Below are 22,315 nucleotides of genomic sequence, written 5' to 3'. Positions count from 1 at the left end.
CTGTGTACGGGGCACTGTACTAAGCGCTTGGGAGAGTCCACGATAGCAGTCAGTCAGTCAGTTGCATTTATTGAGCGCTTACCTTGCACAGAGCACATCCTAAGAGTGTGGACGAGTGCAGTATAAGTCAGTCAGTTGTATTTATTGAGCACTTATTGTGTGCGGGGCACTGTACTAAGCGCTTGGGAGAGTCCACGATAGCAGTCAGTCACTCATATTTATTGAGCGCTTACCTTGCACAGGGCACGTCCTATGAGTGTGCACGAGTCCAATATAAGTCAGTCAGTTGTATTTATTGAGCACTCATTGTGTGCAGGGCACTGTACTAAGCGCTTGGGAGAGTCCACGATAGCAGTCAGTCACTCATATTTATTGAGCGCTTACCTTGCACGGGCACGTCCTAAGAGTGTGGACGAGTGCAATGTAAGTCAGTCAATTGTATTTATTGAGCGCTTATTGTGTGGGGGGCACTGTACTAAGCGCTTGGGAGAGTCCACGATAGCAGTCACTCATATTTTTTGAGCGCTTACCTTGCACGGGCACGTCCTAAGAGTGTGGACGAGTGCAATATAAGTCAGTCAATTGTATTTATTGAGCGCTTATTGTGTGCGGGGCACTGTACTAAGCGCTTAGGAGAGTCCACGATAGCAGTCAGTCACTCATATTTATTGAGCGCTTACCTTGCACAGGGCATGTCCTAAGCATGCGGACGAGTCCAATATAAGTCAGTCAATTGTATTTATTGAGCACTTATTGTGTGCAGGGCACTGTATTAAGCGCTTGGGAGAGTCCACGATAGCAGTCAGTCAGTTGGTTGCATTTATTGATCGCTTACCTTGTGCAGAGCACGTCCTAAGAGTGTGGACGAGTGCAATATAAGTCGGTCAGTTGTATTTATTGAGCACTTATTGTGTGCGGGGCACTGTACTAAGCGCTTGGGAGAGTCCACGATAGCAGTCAGTCAGTTAGTTGTATTTATTGAGCGCTTACCTTGCGCAGAGCATGTCTTAAGAGTTTAGACGAGTGCAATATAAGTCAGTCAATTGTATTTATTGAGCACTTATTGTGTGCAGAGCACTGTACTAAGCGCTTGGGAGAGTCCACGATAGCAGTCAGTCAGTCGGTTGTATTTATTGAGCGCTTACCTTGCGCAGAGCACGTCCTAAGAGCGTGGACGACTCCCATGTCAGTCAGTCAGCTGTATTTATTGAGCGCTTACTGTGTGCGGGGCACTGTAGTAAGCGCTTGGGAGAGTCCACGATAGTAGTCAGTCAGTCAGTTGCATTTATTAAGCGCTTACCTTGCGCAGACCACATCCTAAGTGTGTGGACGAGTGCAATATAAGTCAGTCAGTTCTATTTATTGAGCACTTACTGTGTGCGGGGCACTGTACTACGCGCTTGGGAGAGTCCACGATAGCAGTCAGTCAGTTGTATTTACTGAGCGCTTACCTTGCGCAGAGCACGTCCTAAGAGTGTGGACGAGTCCAATACAAGTCAGTCAACTGTATTTATTGAGCGCTTACTGTGTGCGGGGCACTGTAGTAAGCACTTGGGAGAGTCCACGATAGCAGTCAGTCAGTCACATTTATTAAGCGCTTACCTTGCGCAGAGCACGTCCTAAGAGTGTGGACGACTGCAGTATAAGTCAGTCAATTGTATTTATTGAGCACTTATTGTGTGGGGGGCACTGTACTAAGCGCTTGGGAGAGTCCACGACAGCAGTCAGTCAGTCGTATTTACTGAGCGCTTACCTTGTGCAGAGCACGTCCTAAGAGTGTGGATGAGTCCAATACAAGTCAGTCAACTGTATTTATTGAGCACTTATTGTGTGGGGGGCACTGTACTAAGCGCTTGGAAGAGTTCACTATAGCAGTCACTCATATTTATTGAGCGCTTACCTTGCACAGGCACGTCCTAAGAGTGTGGACGAGTGCAATATAAGTCAGTCGGTTCTATTTATTGAGCACTTATTGTGTGCGGGGCACTGTACTACGCGCTTGGGAGAGTCCACGATAGCAGTCAGTCAGTCAGCTGTATTTACTGAGCGCTTACCTTGCGCAGAGCACGTCCTAAGAGTGTGGACGAGTCCAATACAAGTCAGTCAATTGTATTTATTGAGCACTTTTCGTGTGCGGGGCACTGTACTAAGCGCTTGGGAGAGTCCACTATAGCAGTCACTCAATTACATTTACTGAGCACTTACACTGTGCAGAGCACTTGGGAGAGGACAATACGACAATAAACACATTCCCTGCCTACACTCATTCCTTCATTCACTCAGTCGTATTTAATGAGCGCTTACTGTGTGCAGAGCACTGTACTGAGCGCTTGGGAAGTCCAAGTTGGCGACATCTAGAGACGGCCCCTACCCAACAACGGGCTCACAGTCTAGAAGGGAGGGAGACGGACGGCAAAACAGAACAAGTAGATGGGGGTCAACACTATCCGATTAAAGAGAGCTACATATACAACACTAATATAATAGAGTAAATATTTAATAATAATAATAATAATAAGAAGAAGAAGAAGAAGAAGAAGAAGGATGGCATTTGTTAAGCGCTTACTATGTGCAAAGCACTGTTCTAAGCGCTGTGGAGGATACAAAGTGATCAGGTTGTCCCCCGGGGAGCTCACAGCTTTAATCCCCATTTTACAGATGAGGGAACTGAGGCACTTCACCGCCCCCCCCCCCCATTTTCCAGAGGAGGGAACTGAGGCCCAGAGAAGTTAAGTGACTTCATTCATTCATTCAATCGTATTTACTGAGCGCTTACTGTGTGCAGAGCACTGGACTAAGCGCTTGGGAAGTCCAAGTTGGCGACATATAGAGACGGTCCCTACCCGACAGCGGGCTCACAGGCTAGAAGGGGGAGACGGAGAACAAAACAAAACGTATTAACAAAATAAAATAAATAGAATAAATATGTACACATAAAATAAATAAATAGATAAAATTAATAAATAAATAGATAAAATAAATAAATAGGTAAAATACGGTCCCTACCCCACAGCGGGCTCACAGGCTAGAAGGGGGAGACAGAGAACAAAACCAAACGTATTAACAAAATAAAAGCAATAGAATAAATATGTACAAATAAAATAAATAAATAAATAGGTAAAATACGGTCCCTACCCAACAGCGGCCTCACAGGCTGGAAGGGGGAGACAGAGGACAAAACAAAACGTATTAACAAAATAAAATCAATAGAATAAATAGGTACAAATAAAAGAAATAAATAGATAAAATAAATAAATAAATAAATAAATAAATAAATAAATAGGTAAAATACGGTCCCTACCCAACAGCGGGCTCACAGGCTAGAAGGGGGAGACAGAGAACAAAACAAAACGTATTAACAAAATAAAATCAATAGAATAAATAGGTACAAATAAAATAAATAAATAGATAAAATTAATAAATAAATAGATAAAATAAATAAATAGGTAAAATATGGTCCCTACCCAACAGCGGGCTCACAGGCTAGAAGGGGGAGACAGAGGACAAAACAAAACATATTAACAAAATAAAATCAATAGAATAAATAGGTACAAATAAAATAAATAAATAGATAAAATAAATAAATAAATAAATAAATAAATAAATATATAAATAAACAGGTAAAATACGGTCCCTACCCAACAGCGGGCTCACAGGCTAGAAGGGGGAGACAGAGGACAAAACAAAACATATTAACAAAATAAAATCAACAGAATAAATAGGTACAAATAAAATAAATAAATAGATAAAATAAATAAATGAATAGGTAAAATACGGTCCCTACCCAACAGCGGCCTCACAGGCTAGAAGGGGGAGACAGAGAACAAAACAAAACATATTAACAAAATAAAATCAATAGAATAAATAGGTACAAATAAAATAAATAAATAGATAAAATAAATAAATAAATAGATAAAATAAATAAATAGGTAAAATACGGTCCCTGCCCAACAGCGGGCTCACAGGCTAGAAGGGGGAGACAGAGAACAAAACAAAACGTATTAACAAAATAAAATCAATAGAATAAATAGGTACAAATAAAATAAATGAATAGATAAAATTAATAAATAAATAGATAAAATAAATAAATAGGTAAAATACGGTCCCTACCCAACAGCGGCCTCACAGGCTAGAAGGGGCAGACAGAGAACAAAACAAAACGTATTAACAAAATAAAATCAATAGAATAAATAGGTACAAATAAAATAAATAAATAGATAAAATTAATAAATAAATAGATAAAATAAATAAATAGGTAAAATACGGTCCCTACCCAACAGCGGGCTCACAGGCTAGAAGGGGGAGACAGAGAACAAAACAAAACGTATTAACAAAATAAAATCAATAGAACAAATGTGTACAAATAAAATAAATAGATAAAAAAGATAAAATAAATAAATAGGTAAAATACGGTCCCTACCCAACAGCGGGCTCACAGGCTAGAAGGGGGAGACAGAGAACAAAACAAAACGTATTAACAAAATAAAATAAATAGAATAAATATGTACAAATAAAATAAATAGATAAAATAAATAAATAAATAGGTAGATAAAATAAATAAATACGTAAAATTTTCGTATTCTAATCAATACTCTATATGTTGCCAAATTGTAAATGGTAAAATTTTTGTATTCTAATCAATACTCTATATGTTGCCAAATTGTAAATAGGTAAAATTTTTGTATTCTAATCAATATCCTATATGCTGCCAAATTGTCCTTCCCAGGCGCTTAGTCCAGTGCTCTGCACACAGTAAGCGCTCAATAAATACGGCTGAATGAATGAATGAATTAGAAGTGACTTGCCCAAGGTCACCCAGCTGACAACTGGTGGAGTCTGGACTTGAACCCACGACCTCGGACTCCAAAGCCCGGGCTCTTTCCACTGAGCCACGCTGCTTCTCGTCCAAATAAAAAGAGAAACTTGGCGCTCAAAGTGCGGAAGGGGAGACGGACGTTAAGATAAATGAACAGACGTGAATAAACGACTGCCGTGAGCCCCCAGTAATAATAAAAATAATAATAATAATAATAACAATAATAATGATGATGATGATGATAATAATAATAATAATAATAATAATTATAATTATAATAATGGCATTTGTGAGCCCACTGTTGTGTAGGGACCGTCTCTATATGTTGCCAACTTGTACTTCCCAAGCGCTTAGTCCAGTGCTCTGCGCACAGTAAGTGCTCAATAAATACGATTGATTGATTGACTGATTAAGAGCTTACTATGCGCAGAGCACTGTTCTAAGCACTGGGGGGGGGGGGGATATAGGGTGATCAGGTTGTCCCACAGGGGGCTCACAGTCTTCATCCCCATTTTACAGATGAGGGAACTGAGGCCCAGAGAAGTGAAGTGACTTATAATAATAATAATAATAATGGTATTTGTTAAGCACTTACTATGTGCCAAGCACTGTTCTAAGCACTGGGGGAGGGATACAGGGTGCTCAGGTTGTCCCACAGGGGGGCTCACAGTCTTCATCCCCATTTTACAGATGAGGGAACTGAGGGCCAGAGGAGTGAAGTGACATAATAAGAATGGTATTTGTTAAGCACTTACTATGTGCCAAGCACTGTTCTAAGCACTGGGGGAGGGATACAGGGCGATCAGGTTGTCCCACGGGGGGCTCACAGTCTTCATCCCCATTTTACAGATGAGGGAACTGAGGTCCAGAGAAGTGAAGTGACATAGTAATAATAATAATAATAATAATAATGATATTTGTTAAGCACTTACTATGTGCCAAGCAGTGTTCTAAGCACTGGGGGAGGGATACAGGGCGCTCAGGTTGTCCCACGAGGGGGCTCACAGTCTTCCTCCCCATTTTACAGATGAGGGAACTGAGGCCCAGAGAAGTGAAGTGACTTATAGTAATAATAATAATAATAATAATAATAATGGTATTTGTTAAGCTCTTACTATGCGCCAAGCACTGTTCTAAGCACTGAGGGGGGGGGATACAAGGTGATCAGGTTGTGCCACGGGGGGCTCACAGTCTTCATCCCCATTTTACAGATGAGGGAACTGAGGCCCAGAGAAGTGAAGTGACTTTAATAATGATAATAAGTGACTTGCCCAAGGTCACCCAGCCGGGACTCGAACCCATGCCCTCTGACTCCCAAGCCCGGGCTCTTTCCGCCGAGCCACGCTGCTTCTCTAAGCTCGTCCGCCGCAGTCCGGCCCCCACTCACCTTAGGCCTGCGGAGGGGGGTGGGCCGGGTGCCCCCGACCCCCCGGGGGGGGCTGTCGCTCAGCACAGCGCCTCGGCCGCTCTCCGGGGTCCCTCGGGGTTGGGGGGCGCGTGGAGGGGCCGGGGGTCCAGGAGCCGGAGGGGTGCGCTGGGAGAGAACAGACGAGGCGGCCGGCTGCGGGACTGTCATTCAATCGCGTCTATTCAGCTCTTACTATGTGCAGAGCACTGTACTAAGCGTTTTCTCCCCCTAAGCCCCGCTGAATCATCATCATCATCATAATAACTGTAGTATCTGTTAGACACTTCCTATGTGCCAGGCACTGTGCTAAGCGCTGGGGTGGATACCAGCTAATCGGGTTGGACTTGCACTTCCCAAGCGCTTAGTCCAGTGCTCTGCACACAGTAAGCGCCCAATAAATACTATTGAATGAACTGAATAAATGGACACAGTCCCTGTCCCACTTGGGGCTGTCTCAATAATAATAATAATAATATCCCTCTTGGGGCTCACTGTCTCAATAATAATAATAATAATAATAATAATGGCATTTATTAAGCGCTTACTACGTGCAAAGCACTGTTCTAAACGCTGCGGAGGTTACAAGGTGATCAGGTTGTCCCACGGGGGGCTCACAGTCTTCATCCCCATTTTCCAGATGAAGGAATTGAGGCCCAGAGAAGTGAAGTGACTTGCCCAAAGTCACACAGCTGACAACTGGAGGAGCTGGGATTTGAACCCATGACCTCTGACTCCAAAGCCCAGGCTCTTTCCACTGAGTCACACTGCTTCTCCATCCCCATTTGCACACAGTAAGCGCTCAATAAATACGACTGAATACACCTGCATATATGTATATATGTTTGCACATAATACACCTGTATATATGTTTGTACATATTTATTACTCTATTTATTTACTTTACTTGTCCATATCTATTCTATTTATTTTATTTTGTTAATATGCTTGGTTTCGTTCTCTGTCTCCCCCTTCTAAACTGTGAGCCCGCTGTTGGGTAGGGACCATCTCTATATGTTGGCAACTTGTAGTTCCCAAGCGCTTAGTACAGTGCTCTGCACACAGTAAGCGCTCAATAAATACAATTGATTGATTGATGATTGATTGAATGAATTTTCCAGATAAGGTCACCGAGGCCCAGAGAAGTCAAGTGGCTTCCCCGAGGTCACACAGCAGAAAAGTGGCGGAACTGGGATTATCATTCATGATGATGATAATAATAGTATTTGTCAAGCGCTTACTATGTGCCTGGCACTATACTAAGCGCTGGGGTGGATACAAGCAAATCGATACGGATTCAGCCTCTGTCCCATGTGGGGCTCACGGTCTCCATCCCCATTTTCCATATGAGGGAACTGAGGCCCAGAGAAATCAAGGGGCTTGCCCAAGATCACACAGCAGACAAGCGGTGGAGCCGGATTAATAATAATAATAATAATAATAATAATAATAATAATAACTATAATAATGGTATTTATCAAGTGCTTACTATGTGCCAGGCACTGTACTAAGCGCTGGGGTGGATACAAGCAAATCGATAGGGATTCAGCCTCTGTCCCATGTGGGGCTCACAGTCTCCATCCCCATTTTCCATATGAGGGAACTGAGGCCCAGAGAAATCAAGGGACTTGCCCAAGATCACACAGCAGACAAGCGGTGGAGCCGGATTATTAATAATAATAATAATAATAATAATAACTATAATAATGGTATTTATCAAGTGCTTACTATGTGCCAGGCACTGTACTAAGCAAATCGATAGGGATTCAGCCTCTGTCCCATGTGGGGCTCACAGTCTCCATCCCCATTTTCCATATGAGGGAACTGAGGCCCAGGGAAATCAAGGGGCTTGCCCAGGATCACACAGCCCACAAGCGGTGGAGCCGGGATTATTATTATTATTATTATTATTATTAATAATAATAATAATAATAATAATGGTATTTATCAAGTGCTTACTATGTGCCAGGCACTGTACTAAACGCTGGGGTGGATACAAGCAAATCGATAGGGATTCAGCCTCTGTCCCACGTGGGGCTCACAGTCTCCATCCCCATTTTCCATATGAGGCAACTGAGGCCCAGGGAAATCAAGTGGCTTGCCCAAGATCACACAGCAGACAAGCGGTGGAGCCGGGATTATTAATAATAATAATAACTATAATAATGGCATTTATCAAGTGCTTACTATGTGCCAGGCACTGTACTAAACACTGGGGTGGATACAAGCAAATCGATAGGGATCCAGCCTCTGTCCCACGTGGGGCTCACAGTCTCCATCCCCATTTTCCATATGAGGGAACTGAGGCCCAGAGAAATCAAGTGGCTTGCCCAAGTTCAATCAATCAATCAATCGTATTTATTGAGCGCTTACTGTGTGCAGAGCACTGGACTAAGCGCTTGGGAAGTACAAGTTGGCAACATATAGAGACGGTACCTACCCAACAGTGGGCTCACAGTCTAGAAGATCACACAGCAGACAAGCGGTGGAGCCGGGATTATTATTATTAATAATAATAATAATAATGATAACTATAATAATGGTTTTTATCAAGCGCTTACTATGTGCCAGGCACTGTACTAAGTGTTGGGGTGGATTTATTCTGACGGTTTTGACACCTGTCTCCATGTTTTGTTTTGTCGTCCGTCTCCCCCTTCTAGACTGTGAGCCCGTTGTCGGGTAGGGACCGTCTCTATATGTTGCCGACTTGGACTTCCCAAGCGCTTAGTACAGTGCTCTGCACACAGTAAGCGCCCCCTTCTAGACTGTGAGCCCGTTGTTGGGTCGGGACCGTCTCTATATTAGGGGAAGCAGCGTGGCTTGGTGGAAAGAGGCCGGGCTTTGGAGGCAGAGGTCACGGGTTCAAATCCCGGCTCCGCCACTTGTCAGCTGGGTGACCTTGGGCAAGTCACTTCACTTCTCCGGGCCTCAGTTCCCCCATCTGTAAAATGGGGATTGACTGTGAGCCCCCCGTGGGACAACCTGATCACCTTGTAACCTCCCCGGCACTTAGAACAGTGCTTTGCCCATAGTAAGCGCTTAATAAATGCCACTATAAATCCCGGCCCCGCCACTTGTCAGCTGTGTGACCTTGAGCAAGTCACTTCACTTCTCCGGGCCTCAGTTCCCTCATCCGGAAAATGGGGATGAAGACTGATCACCTTGTATCCCCCCAGCGCTTAGAGCGGTGCTTTGCACATAGTAAGCGCTTAACAAACACCATTATTATTGTACTTCCCAAGCGCTTAGTCCACTGCTCTGCACACAGAAAGCGCTCAATAAATACGACTGAATGAAAGAACGAAACCAAGCAAATGGGGCAGGATTCAGTCCCTGTCCCACGTGGGGCTTGCTGTCTTCACCCCCATTTGACAGATGAGGGAACTGAGGCCCGGAGAAGTGAAGCAGCTTGCCCAAAGTCCCCAGGCTGACAATTGGCAGAGCCAGGATTTGAACTCGTGACCTCTGGCTCCTAGGCCTGGGCTCTAGCCACTAGGCCGTGCTGCCCCCTCCCACAGCCCGGGACTCCGCCTCCGGGGAGCCCTCCCAAGCCCCGGACTTACCCGCAGGTCGGCCGGCGACAGGACGGCTCCATCTAGGAGAAACTAGGAGAGGAGACGGGAGATGGGCAAGGATAATAACGATAATTTTGGAATTTGCTAAGCGCTTCTAGACTGTGAGCCCGTTGCCGGGTTGTCCCCTCCCCACAGCACCTGTATATATGTATATATGTTTGTACGGATTTATTACTCTATTTATTGATTTATTTTATTTGTACATGTTTATTCTATTTATTTTATTTTGTTAATATGTTTGGTTTTGTTCTCTGTCTCCCCCTTTTAGACTGTGAGCCCGCTGTTGGGTAGGGACCGTCTCTAGATGTTGCCGACTTGGATTTCCCAAGCGCTCAGTACAGTGCTCTGCACACAGGAAGCGCTCAATAAATACGATTGAATGAATGAATGGTGACCAGGGGGCAGGGAGGGTGGCCATAATCTGATGACTTGACACCCGTCCACGTGTTTTGTTTTGTCATCCATCTCCCCCTTCTAGACTGTGAGCCCGCTGTTGGGTAGGGACCGTCTCTAGATGTTGCCGACTTGGATTTCCCAAGCGCTCAGTACAGTGCTCTGCACACAGGAAGCGCTCAATAAATACGATTGAATGAATGAATGGTGACCAGGGGGCAGGGAGGGTGGCCATAATCTGATGACTTGACACCCGTCCACGTGTTTTGTTTTGTCGTCTGTCTCCCCCTTCTAGACTGTGAGCCCGCTGTTGGGTAGGGACCGTCTCTAGATGTTGCCGACTTGGACTTCCCAAGCGCTTAGTCCAGTGCTCTGCACACAGGAAGCGCTCAATAAATACAACTGAATGAATGAATGCCGGGGAGTGGTCAGCCAGTTGACCCCAGAGGATTCTGGCAGTGAGCGGGAGGGCGGGCCATGGAAGCTTCTAGACTGTGAGCCCACTGTTGGGTAGGGACCATCTCCATATGTTGCCAACTTGTCCTTCCCAAGCGCTTAGTACAGTGCTCTGCACACAGTAAGCGCTCAATAAATACGACTGAATGAATGCCTCCCCCTTCCATCAATCAATAGTATTTATTGAGTGCTTACTGTGTGCCGAGCACTGTACAGACTGTGACTAGACTGTGAGCCCGCTGTTGGGTAGGGACCGTCTCCATATGTTGCCAACTTGTACTTCCCAAGCGCTTAGTACAGTGCTCTGCACACAGTGAGCGTCCAATAAATACGATTGATTGATTGATTGATCGAAGGTGGGGTGTGGGACGCACCCGGGAGCAGTTGGTCAGTCAGCCCCGGAGGACTCTGGGAGCGGGATGGAGGGAGGGCCACGGTGGCTGTGGGGTGGAGAGAGAGCGGCTGGGCTCTGGGGAGGGGGATAATACTATTAATATCATTATTAATTATTAATATTATTATTATTAATGGCATTAATTAAGCACTGACTATGTGCAAAGCACTGTTCTAAGCGCTGGGGAGGTTACAAGGTGATCAGGTTGTCCCACGGGGGGCTCACAGTCTTCATCCCCATTTTCCAGATGAGGGAACTGAGGCCCACAGAAGCGAAGCGACTTGCCCAAAATCACCCAGATGACAGCTGGCGGAGCCGGGATTAGAACCCACGACCTCTGACTCCCAAGCCCAGGCTCTTTCCCCTGAGCCACGCTGGGATGATAATAATAAAAAAATCCCCCCCCCTTACCTCCTTCCCTTCCCCACAGCACCTGTATATATGTATATTTGTACATATTTATTACTCTATTTATTTATTTTACTTGTACCTATCTATTCTATTTATTTTATTTTGTTAATACGTTTGGTTTTGTTCTCTGCCTCCCCCTTCTAGACCGTAAGCCCGTTGTTGGGGAGGGACCGTCTCTATATGTTGCCAACTTGGACTTCCCAAGCGCTTAGTACAGTGTTCTGCACACAGTAAATAAATACGATTGATTGATTGACTGATGATGGCATTTTTTAAGCGCTTACTATGTGCAAAGCACTGTTCTAAGCGCTGGGGGTCGGGGGTACAAGGTGATCAGGTTGTCCCACTTAGGGCTCCCCGTCTTAATCCCCATTTTACAGATGAGGTCACTGAGGCTCAGAGAAGTGATTAGACTGTGAGCCCGCTGTTGGGTAGCGACCGTCTCTATATGTTGCCAACTTGTACTTCCCAAGCGCTTAGTATAGTGCTCTGCACACAGTAAGCGCTCAATAAATATGATTGAATGAATGTTGCCAACTTGTATTTCCCAAGCGCTTAGTCCAGTGCTCTGCACACAGTAAGTGCTCAATAAATACGATTGAATGAATGAATGAATGAACGACTTGCCCAAAGTCACACAGCAGACATGTGACGGGGCTGGAATTAGAACCCACAACCTCTGACTCTGGCAACAATGATGCCAACTTGTACTTCCCAAGCGCTCAGTCCAGTGCTCTGCATACAGTAAGCGCTCAATAAATATGATTGAATGAATGAATGACTTGCCCAAGGTCACACGGCAGACATGTGGCGGAGCCGGGATTAGAACCCACAACCTCCGACTCTGGCAACAGGGTTGCCAACTTGTACTTCCCAAGCGCTCAGTCCAGTGCTCTGCACACAGTAAGCACTCAATAAATATGACTGAATGAATGAATGACTTGCCCAAGGTCACACAGCAGACATGTGGCGGGGCCGGGATTAGAACCCACAACCTCTGACTCTGGCAACAATGTTGCCAACTTGTACTTCCCAGGCGCTCAGTCCAGTGCTCTGCACACAGTAAGCGCTCAATAAATATGATTGAATGAATGAATGACTTGCCCAAGGTCACACAGCTGACGTGGTGGGGCCGGGATTAGAACCCACAACCTCTGACTCTGGCAACAATGTTGCCAACTTGTACTTCCCAAGCGCTTAGTCCAGTGCTCTGCATACAGTAAGCGCTCAATAAATATGACTGAATGAATGAATGACTTGCCCAAGGTCACACAGCAGACATGTGACGGGGCAGGGATTAGAACTCACAACCTCTGACTCTGGCAACAATGTTGCCAACTTGTACTTCTCAAGCCCTTAGTCCAGTGCTCTGCACACACAGTAAGCGCTCAATAAATATGACTGAATGAATGAATGACTTGCCCAAGGTCACACAGCAGACATGTGACGGGGCCGGGATTAGAACCCACAACCTCCGACTCTGGCAACAGGGTTGCCAACTTGTACTTCCCAAGCGCTCAGTCCAGTGCTCTGCACACAGTAAGCGCTCAATAAATACGATTGATTGAATGAATGAATGACTTGCCCAAGGTCACATGGCAGACATGTGACGGGGCCGGGATTAGAACCCACAACCTCTGACTCTGGCAACAGTGTTGCCAACTTGTACTTCCCAAGCGCTCAGTCCAGTGCTCTGCACACAGTAAGCGCTCAATAAATATGACTGAATGAATGAACAACTTGCCCAAGGTCACACAGCAGACATGTGGCGGGGCCGGAATTAGAACCCACAACCTCTGACTCTGGCAACAATGTTGCCAACTTGTACTTCCCAGGCGCTCAGTCCAGTGCTCTGCACACAGTAAGCGCTCAATAAATGCGATTGAATGAATGAATGAATGACTCCCAAGCCCCATGCTCTTTCCACTGAGCCACGCTTCTTCTCTCTGGGATGCGCCAATCAATCAATCAATCGTATTTATTGAGCGCTTACTGTGTGCAGAGCACTGTACTGAGCGCTTGGGAAGTCCAAGTTGGCAACATATAGAGACGGTCCCTACCCAACAGTGGGCTCCCAGTCTAGAAAAGACTGTCTAGAGAGCGGTCCGTCGGCCCTGGGGGATTCTGGAAGCGGGCAGGAGGGAGGGCTGCTCATAATAATAATAATAATGATGGTATTTATTAAGCGCTTACTATGTGCCAAGCACTGTTCTAAGCGCTGGGGAGGTGACAAGGTGATCAGGTTGTCCCACGGGGGGCTCACAGTCTTCATCCCCTTTTGACAGATCCAAGGGGGGCGGGGAGGCGCCACGTTGGCCGTGGCGTGGGAAGAAGCAGCAGGGTGGCTCAGTGGAAAGAGCCCGGGCTTTGGAGTCACAGGTCATGGGTTCGAATCCCGGCTCCGCCACTTGTCGGCTGTGTGACTTTGGGCAAGTCACTTCACTTCTCTGGGCCTCAGTTCCCTCATCTGGAAAATGGGGATTAAGAGTGTGAGCCCCCCATGGGACAACCTGATCACCTTGTAACCTCCCCAGTGCTTAGAACAGCGCTTTGCGCATAGTAAGCGCTTAATAAATGCCATCTTTATAAGAAGGACGCAGGGCCCGGGCGGGGGGGCAAGGGACGCGTCGGGGGGGCCCTGGAGGATTCTGGAAGCGGGACGGAGGGAAGACCACCTGGGCTGCGGCGTCCAGTAGATCAATCAATCAATCAATCAATCGTATTTACTGAGCGCTTCCTGTGTGCAGAGCACTGGACTAAGCGCTTGGGAAGTCCAAGTTGGCAACATCTAGCGACGGTCCCTACCCAACAACGGGCTCACGGTCTAGAAGGGGGAGACAGCCACCAAAACAACACATATTAACAAAATAAAATAAATAGAATAATAGCATTTATTAAGTGCTTACTATGGGCAGAGCCCTGTTCTAAGCGCTGGGGAGGTTACAAGGTGATCAGGTTGTCCCATGGGAGGCTCGCACTCTTCATCCCCATTTTACAGATGAGGGAACTGAGGCCCAGAGAAGTGAAGTGACTTGCCCAAAGTCACACAGCTGGCAGTTGGCGGAGCCGGGATTTGAACCCATGACCTCTGACTCCAAAGCCCGGGCTCTTTCCACTGAGCCACGCTGTAAAAATCAATCAATAAATAGAGTAATAAATCCGTATAATGATATCGTGGCTCAGTGGAAAGAGCCCGGGCTTTGGAGTCAGAGGTCATGGGTTCACATCCCGGCTCCGCTAATTGTCAGCTGTGTGACTTTGGGCAAGTCACTTCACTTCACTGGGCCTCAGTGACCTCATCTGGAAAATGGGGATGAAGAGTGTGAGCCCCACATGGGACAGAGACTGAATCCCTATCGATTTGCTTGTATCCACCCCAGCGCTTAGTACAGTGCCTGGCACATAGTAAGCACTTGATAAATACCATTATTATTAATAATAATAATCCCGGCTCCACTGCTTGTCTGCTGTGTGATCTTGGGCAAGCCACTTGATTTCCCTGGGCCTCAGTTCCCTCATCTGGAAAATGGGGATGGAGACTGTGAGCCCCACATGGGACAGAGGCTGAATCCCTATCGATTTGCTTGTATCCACCCCAGCGCTTAGTACAGTGCCTGGCACATAGTAAGCACTTGATAAATACCACTATTATAGTTGTTATTATTATTATTATTATTATTATCAATCTGGCTCCACCGCTTGTCTGCTGTGTGATCTTGGGCAAGCCCCTTGATTTCTCTGGGCCTCAGTTCCCTCATATGGAAAATGGGGATGGAGACTGTGAGCCCCACATGGGACAGGGGCTGAATCCCTATCGATTTGCTTGTATCCACCACAGAGCTTAGTACAGTGCCTGGCATGTAGTAAGCACTTGATAAATACTATTATCATTATTATTATTATATCAATATCATAATATTATATTAATATTATATATTATATTAATATAATTAATATTTAAGTAATAATTCATAATATTATTATTATGTAAAATAGTAATAATAATAATAATAATAATAATAATCCCAGCTCCACCGCTCGTCTGCTGTGTGATCTTGGGCAAGCCCCTTGATTTCCCTGGGCCTCAGTTCCCTCATATGGAAAATGGGGATGGAGACTGTGAGCCCCACATGGGACAGAGGCTGAATCCCTACTGATTTGCTTGTATCCACCCCAGTGCTTAGTACAGTGCCTGGCACATAGTAAGCACTGGATAAATACTATTATCATTATTATTATTATATCAATATCATAATATTACATTAATATTATATATTGCATTAATATTATAATTAATATTTAAGTAATAATTTATAATATTATTAATATTATGTACTATAATAATAGTGATAGTAATAATAATAATAATCCCAGCTCCACCGCTTGTCTGCTGTGTGATCTTGGGCAAGCCCCTTGATTTCCCTGGGCCTCAGTTCCCTCATATGGAAAATGGGGATGGTGACTGTGAGCCCCACATGGGACAGAGGCTGAATCCCTATCGATTTGCTTGTATCCACCCCAGCGCTTAGTACAGTGCCTGGCACATAGTAAGCAGTTGATAAATACCATTATTATTATTAATAATAATAATAATAATAATCAGGTACCACCTGATTACCTTGGAACCTCTCCAGTGCTTAGAGCAGTGCTTTGCACATAGTAAGGGCTTAATAAATGCCATCATTATTATTATTATTTCTAGCCTGTGAGCCTACTGTTGGGTATGCCATTATTATTATTACTATTATTATTATTATTATATATGCAGGTGCTGTGGGGAAGGGAAGGAGGTAAGTTTGGGGGGATGGAGAGGGGGAGCGGGTGGGCTACTCACTCCCGGAGGCGGCACGTTGGCCGTGGCGCGGGGCGAGAGTCTCCGGGCCGTGGCCGCTCGGTGATCCGGGTGGAACCACAGCGGGTTTCCTTCCAGGTGCAGCTGCCGGACGGCGGGGGGATCGGGATGAGCCGGGAAAGGAGGAGGAAAGGGGGGTCTTCCCCACCTCCGGCCCCCCGCCAACCCCCCAGGGCCCCCTCACCCGCCGGAGCCGGCCCAGCCGACCCAGGGGCTCCAGCTCCCCGTGGGTCTCCAGCAGGTTGTAGGCCACGTCCAGGTGTTCCAGGGCCTCGAGGAGCTCCAGTCCTGCCGGGGAAAATGAGGCGACTGAGGCCCAGAGAGGTGAGGCCACCCGCCCGAGGCCACCCAGCCGGGAAGCGGCGGGGTCAGCATTCGAACCCATGACCTCTGACTCCCAAGCCCGCGCTCTTTCCACTGAGCCGTTGGTAGATTCATTCATACTGATTGAGCAGCGTGGCTCAGTGGAAGACAGCATGGGCTTTGGAGTCAGAGGTCATGGGTTCAAATCCAGGCTCTGCCAATTGTCAGCTGTGTGACTTTGGGCAAGTCACTTCACTTCTCTGGGCCTCAGTTCCCTCATCTGGAAAATGGGGATTAAGGCTGTGAGCCCCAAGTGGGACAATCTGATCACCTTGTAACCTCCCCAGCGCTTAGAACAGTGCTTGGCACAAAGTAAGCGCTTAATAAATGCCATTATTAAAACAGCGCTTAGAACAGTGCTTTGCACATAGTAAGTGCTTAATAAATGCCATCATTATTATTATTATTATTATTATTACTGTGTGCACAGCACTGTACTAAGCGCTTGGGAAGTACAAGTTGGCAACGTAGAGAGACGATCCCTACCCATTGGCCCACGTTGGAGTCACAGTCTCAATCCCCATTTTCCAGATGGGGCGACTGAGGCCCAGAGAGGTGAGGCAACTCGCCCAAAGCCACCCAGCTGGGAAGCAGCGGGGTCATAATTCGAACCCATGACCTCTGACTCCCAAGCCCGCGCTCTTTCCACTGAGCCATCGGTAGGTTCATTCATTCAGCCATATTGATTGAGCGCTTACTGTGTGCAGAGCACTGTACTAAGCGCTTGGGAAGTACAAGTTGGCAACGTAGAGAGACGGTCCCTACCCATTGGCCCACGTTGGAGTCACAGTCTCAATCCCCAGTCTCCAGATGGGGCGACTGAGGCCCAGAGAGGTGAGGCGACCCGCCCAAAGTCACCCAGCTGAGAAGCGGCGGGGTCATTATTCGAACCCATGACCTTTGACTCCCAAGCCCGCGCTCTTTCCACTGAGCCATGGGTAGATTCATTCATTCAGCCGTATTGATCGAGCACCTACTGTGTGCAGAGCACTGTACTAAGCACTTGGGAAGTACAAGTTGGCAACATAGAGAGACAGTCCCTACCCATTGGCCCACGTTAGAGTCACAGTCTCAACCCCCATTTTCCAGATGGGGCGACTAAGGCCCAGAGAGGTGAGGCGACCCGCCCGAAGCCACCCAGCCGGGAAGCGGCGGGGTCATGATTCGAACCCATGACCTTTGACTCCCAAGCCCGCGCTGTTTCCACTGAGCCATGGGTAGATTCATTCATTCATTCATTCATGCATTCAATCGTATTGATTGAGCGCTTACTATGTGCACAGCACTGTACTAAGCGCTTGGGAAGTACAAGTTGACAACGTAGAGAGACGGTCCCTACCCACTGTCCCACGTTGGAGTCACAGTCTCAATCCCCATTTTCCAGATGGGGCGACTGAGGCCCAGAGAAGTGAAGTGACTTCCTTCCTCTCCCCCTCCTCTCCCTCCCCATCCCCCCCACCTTACCTCCTTCCCCTCCCCACGGCACGTGTATACATTTATATATGTTTGTACGCATTTATTACTCTATTTATTGATTTATTTTACTTGTACATACTTATTCTATTTCTTTTATTTTGTTAATACGTTTTGTTTTGTCTGTCTCCCCCTTCTAGACTGTGAGCCCGCTGTTGGGTAGGGACCGTCTCTAGATGTTGCCAACTTGGACTTCCCAAGAAGTACGAGAAGCAGCGTGGCTCAGTGGAAAGAGCCCGGGCTTTGGAGCCAAAGGTCATGGGTTCAAATTCCAGCTCAACACTTGTCAGCTGGGTGACTTTGGGCGAGTCACTTCACTTCTCTGGGCCTCAATTCCCTCATCTGGAAAATGGGGATGAAGACTGGGAGCCCCCCGTGGGACAACCTGATCACCTTGTATCCCCCCCAGCGCTTAGAATCAATCAATCGTATTTATTGAGCGCTTACTGTGTGCAGAGCACTGGACTAAGCACTTGGGAAGTACAAGTTGGCAACGTATAGAGACGGTCCCTACCCAACAGTAGGCTCACAGGCTAGCAATAATAATAATAATAATAATAATGGCATTTAGTAAGCGCTTCCTATGTGCTAAGCACTGTTCTAAGCGCTGGGGAGGTTTCAAGGTGATCAGGTTGTCCCACAGGGGGCTCACAGTCTCCATCCCCATTTTCCAGATGAGGTCACTGAGGCCCAGAGAAGTGAAGTATGTTGCCAACTTGTACTTCCCAAGCGCTTAGTCCAGTGCTCTGCACACAGTAAGCGCTCAATAAATACGATCGATTGATTGATTGACTGAAGTGACTTGCCCAAAGTCACACAGCCGACAGTGGGGCAGAGCCAGGATTTGAACCCATGACCTCTGACTCCAAAGCCCGGGCTCTTTCCGTTGAGCCACGCTGCTTCTCCAAGGGGGGGGAGGGAGACAGACAACAAAACAAAACATATTAACAAAATAAATAGAACAGTGCTTTGCACGTAGTAAGCCCTTCCCAAATGCCATAAAAAAAGCGCTTAGTCCAGTGCTCTGCAAACAGTGAGCACTCAATACAGTGTGGCTCAGTGGAAAGAGCACAAGCTTTGGAGTCAGAGGTCATGGGTTCGTATCCCGGCTCTGCTACATGTCTGCTGTGTGACCTCGGGCAAGTCACTTCACTTCTCTGAGCCTCAGTTCCCTCATCTGTAAAATGGGGATTAAGACTGTGAGCCCCACGTGGGACAACCTGATCGCTCTGTATCCCCCCCAGCGCTTAGAACGGTGCTTTGCACATAGTAAGCGCTTAACAAATGCCAACATTATTATTATTATTATTATTATTATTGTTTATTATTATTATTATTATTATTATTATTATTGAATGAATGAATGAACCCCGACCCGGTGACCTTCTGGCCGCCCCCCTCTCACCGGCAAGGCCACGCAATTCGTTCCCTCGCAAGATCAGGGTCCCCAGGGTGACGCCCGGGGGTCCCAGCGGCACGGAGCACAGCACGTTGTAGGACAGGTCCAGGTGCGAGAGGTCGCCCAGCGCCTGGGGGTGGGGACGGGGGGATGGGGGGGACACAGAAAAGAGGGTCCTGAAGCCCGCAAAGCAAGCAATCAATCAATCGATCGCATTTATTGAGCGCTTACTGTGTGCAGAGCACTGTACTGAGCGCTTCGGAAGTACGAGTTGGCAACATAAGCAAGGCCGAGGGGCGCTGAGGTGAGTGCCACAGCCCCCCGAGGAGCGGGAGGCCGCGGGTGGGACGTCGGAGGGAACGCGAGAGGGGCCGGGGATAATAATAATAATATTTTTTTTAATCATATTTCTCGAGCGCTTACTGTGTGCAGAGCACTGTACTAAGCGCTTGGGAAGTCCAAGTTGGCAACATCTAGAGACGGTCCCCACCCAACAGTGGGCTCACAGTCTAAAAGGGGGAGATGGAGAACAAAACCAAACATACTAACAAAATAAAATAAATAGAATGGATATGTACAAGTAAAATAAATAAATAGAGTAACAAATATGTACAAACATATATACATATATACAGGTGCTGTGGGGAAGGGAAGGAGGTAGGATGAGGGGATGGAGAGGGTGACGAGGGGGAGAGGAAGGATTATTATCATAATAATAATAATAATGGTGGTATTTGTTAAGCGCTTACTTTGTGCAAAGCACTGTTCTAAGCCCTGAGGTAGACGGAAGGAAAGCTTGGCTCGTAGTAAGTTCTTAATATTTATTACTCTATTTATTTAGTTGTACATATTTATTTTATTTGTTAATATGTTTGGTTTTGTTGTCTGTCTTCCCCTTCTAGACCGTGAGCCCGCTGTTGGGTAGGGACCGTCTCTAGATGTTGCCAACTTGTACTTCCCAAGTGCTTAGTCCAGTGCTCTGCACACAGGAAGCGCTCAATAAAGACGATTGAATGAATGAATGAATGAATGAAATCAGGTTGTCCCATGTGGGGCTCACAGTCTTCATCCCCATTTTACAGATGAGGGAACTGAGGCCCAGAGAAGTGAAGTGACTTGCCCAAGCTCACCCAGCTAAGTGGCTGAGCTGGGATTCGAACCCACGACCTCTGACTCCCAAGCCCCTGCTCTTTCCACTGAGCCACGCTGTTTCTTCCCTCCCCATCCCCCCGCCTTACCTCCTTCCCTTCCCCACAGCACCTGTATATACGGATATATGTTTGTACATATTTATTACTCTATTTATTTATTTGACTTGTCCATATCTATTCTATTTATTTTATTTGGTTAGTATGTTTGGTTTTGTTCTCTGTCTCCCCCTTCTAGACTGTGAGCCCACTATAGGGACCGTTTCTATATGTTGCCAACTTGGACTTCCCAAGCGCTTAGTACAGTGCTCTGCACACAGTAAGCGTTCAATAAATACGATTGATTGATTGACTAATTTGTTAAGCACTTACTATGTGCAAAGGACAGAGAAGCAGCATGGCTCAATGGAAAGAGCCTGGGTTTTGGAGCCAGAGGTCATGGGTTCAAATCCCAGCTCCGCCAATTGTCAGCTGTGTGACTTTGGGCAAGTCACTTCACTTCTCTGAGCCTCAGTGACCTCATCTGTAACAGGGGGATGAAGACTGTGAGCCCCCCGTGGGACAACCTGATCACCTTGTATCCTCCCCAGTGCTTAGAACAGTGCTTTGCACATAGTTGGCGCTTAACAAATACCATCGTCATCATCAGGTCATGGGTTCAAATCCTGGCTCCACCAATTGTCAGCTATGTGTAATGTAATGTAATGTAATAATGGCATTTGTGCCATTAAAATCTCCTCAAAAATCTCCATTGGCTACCAATCAATCTGCGCATCAGGCAGAAACTCCTCACCCTGGGCTTCCAGGCTGTCCATCCATCCATCCATCCCCTCGCCCCCTCCTACCTCACCTCCCTTCTGTCCTTGTCCAGCCCAGCCCGCACCCTCCGCTCCTCCGCCGCTAATCTCCTCACCATACCTCGCTCTCGCCTGTCCCGCCATCGACCCCCGGCCCACGTCATCCCCATGGCCTGGAATGCCCCCAATCCCTCTGCCCATCCGCCAAGCTCGCTCTCTTCCTCCCTTCAAGTCCCTGCTGAGAGCTCACCTCCTCCGGGAGGCCTTCCCACACTGAGCCCCTTCCTTCCTCTCCCCCTCGTCCCCCTCTCCATCCCCCCCATCTTACCTCCTTCCCTTCCCCACAGCACCTGTATATATGTATATATGCTTGTTCATATTTATTACTCTATTTATTTATTTATTTTACTTGTACCTATCTATTCTATTTATTTTATTACTATGTTTGGTTTTGTTCTCTGTCTCCCCCTTTTAGACTGTGAGCCCACTGGTGGGTAGGGACTGTCTCTATATGTTGCCAATTTGTACTTCCCAAGCGCTTAGTACAAGGCTCTGCACATAGTAAGCGCTCAATAAATACGACTGATTGATTGATTGATTGAAGTGACTTGCCCAAGGTCACACAGCTAAGTGGCTGAGCTGGGGTTCGAACCCACGACCTCTGACTCCCAAGCCCGTGCTCTTTCCACTGAGCCATGCTGCTTCTCAGTGATGATGATGATGCCATTGGTTAAGTGCTTACTATGTGCAAAGCACAGAAAAGCAGCGTGGCTCAATGGAAAGAGCCCAGGCTTTGGAGCCAGAGGTCATGGGTTCAAAGCCCGGCTCTGCCA

At 46.7% G+C, this 22,315-nt stretch overlaps 1 protein-coding gene across 6 annotated transcripts in view; it reads right to left on the bottom strand.

The window, feature by feature from the left end:
• Positions 1-22,315, bottom strand: part of LOC119930478 (serine/threonine kinase 11 interacting protein) — a 112,578-nt gene that overhangs the window by 70,879 nt on the left and 19,384 nt on the right. For 5 of the 6 annotated variants that reach the window (XM_038748804.1, XM_038748842.1, XM_038748823.1 and 2 more), the window contains 5 exons: positions 19,544-19,667; positions 16,487-16,590; positions 16,285-16,386; positions 9,785-9,826; positions 6,204-6,350 (listed from right to left, as the gene is read on the bottom strand). In XM_038748804.1, coding sequence (XP_038604732.1) covers positions 6,204-6,350; positions 9,785-9,826; positions 16,285-16,386; positions 16,487-16,590; positions 19,544-19,667 — 519 coding nt within the window. The remainder of the gene's footprint in view (positions 1-6,203; positions 6,351-9,784; positions 9,827-16,284; positions 16,387-16,486; positions 16,591-19,543; positions 19,668-22,315) is intronic. The other variant, XM_038748833.1, reaches the window with a different exon arrangement.

This window comes from Tachyglossus aculeatus, chromosome 1 (assembly GCF_015852505.1).
Source record: "Tachyglossus aculeatus isolate mTacAcu1 chromosome 1, mTacAcu1.pri, whole genome shotgun sequence".
Lineage (NCBI taxonomy): Eukaryota > Metazoa > Chordata > Mammalia > Monotremata > Tachyglossidae > Tachyglossus > Tachyglossus aculeatus.
This window is presented reverse-complemented; position numbering and strand designations above follow the sequence as displayed.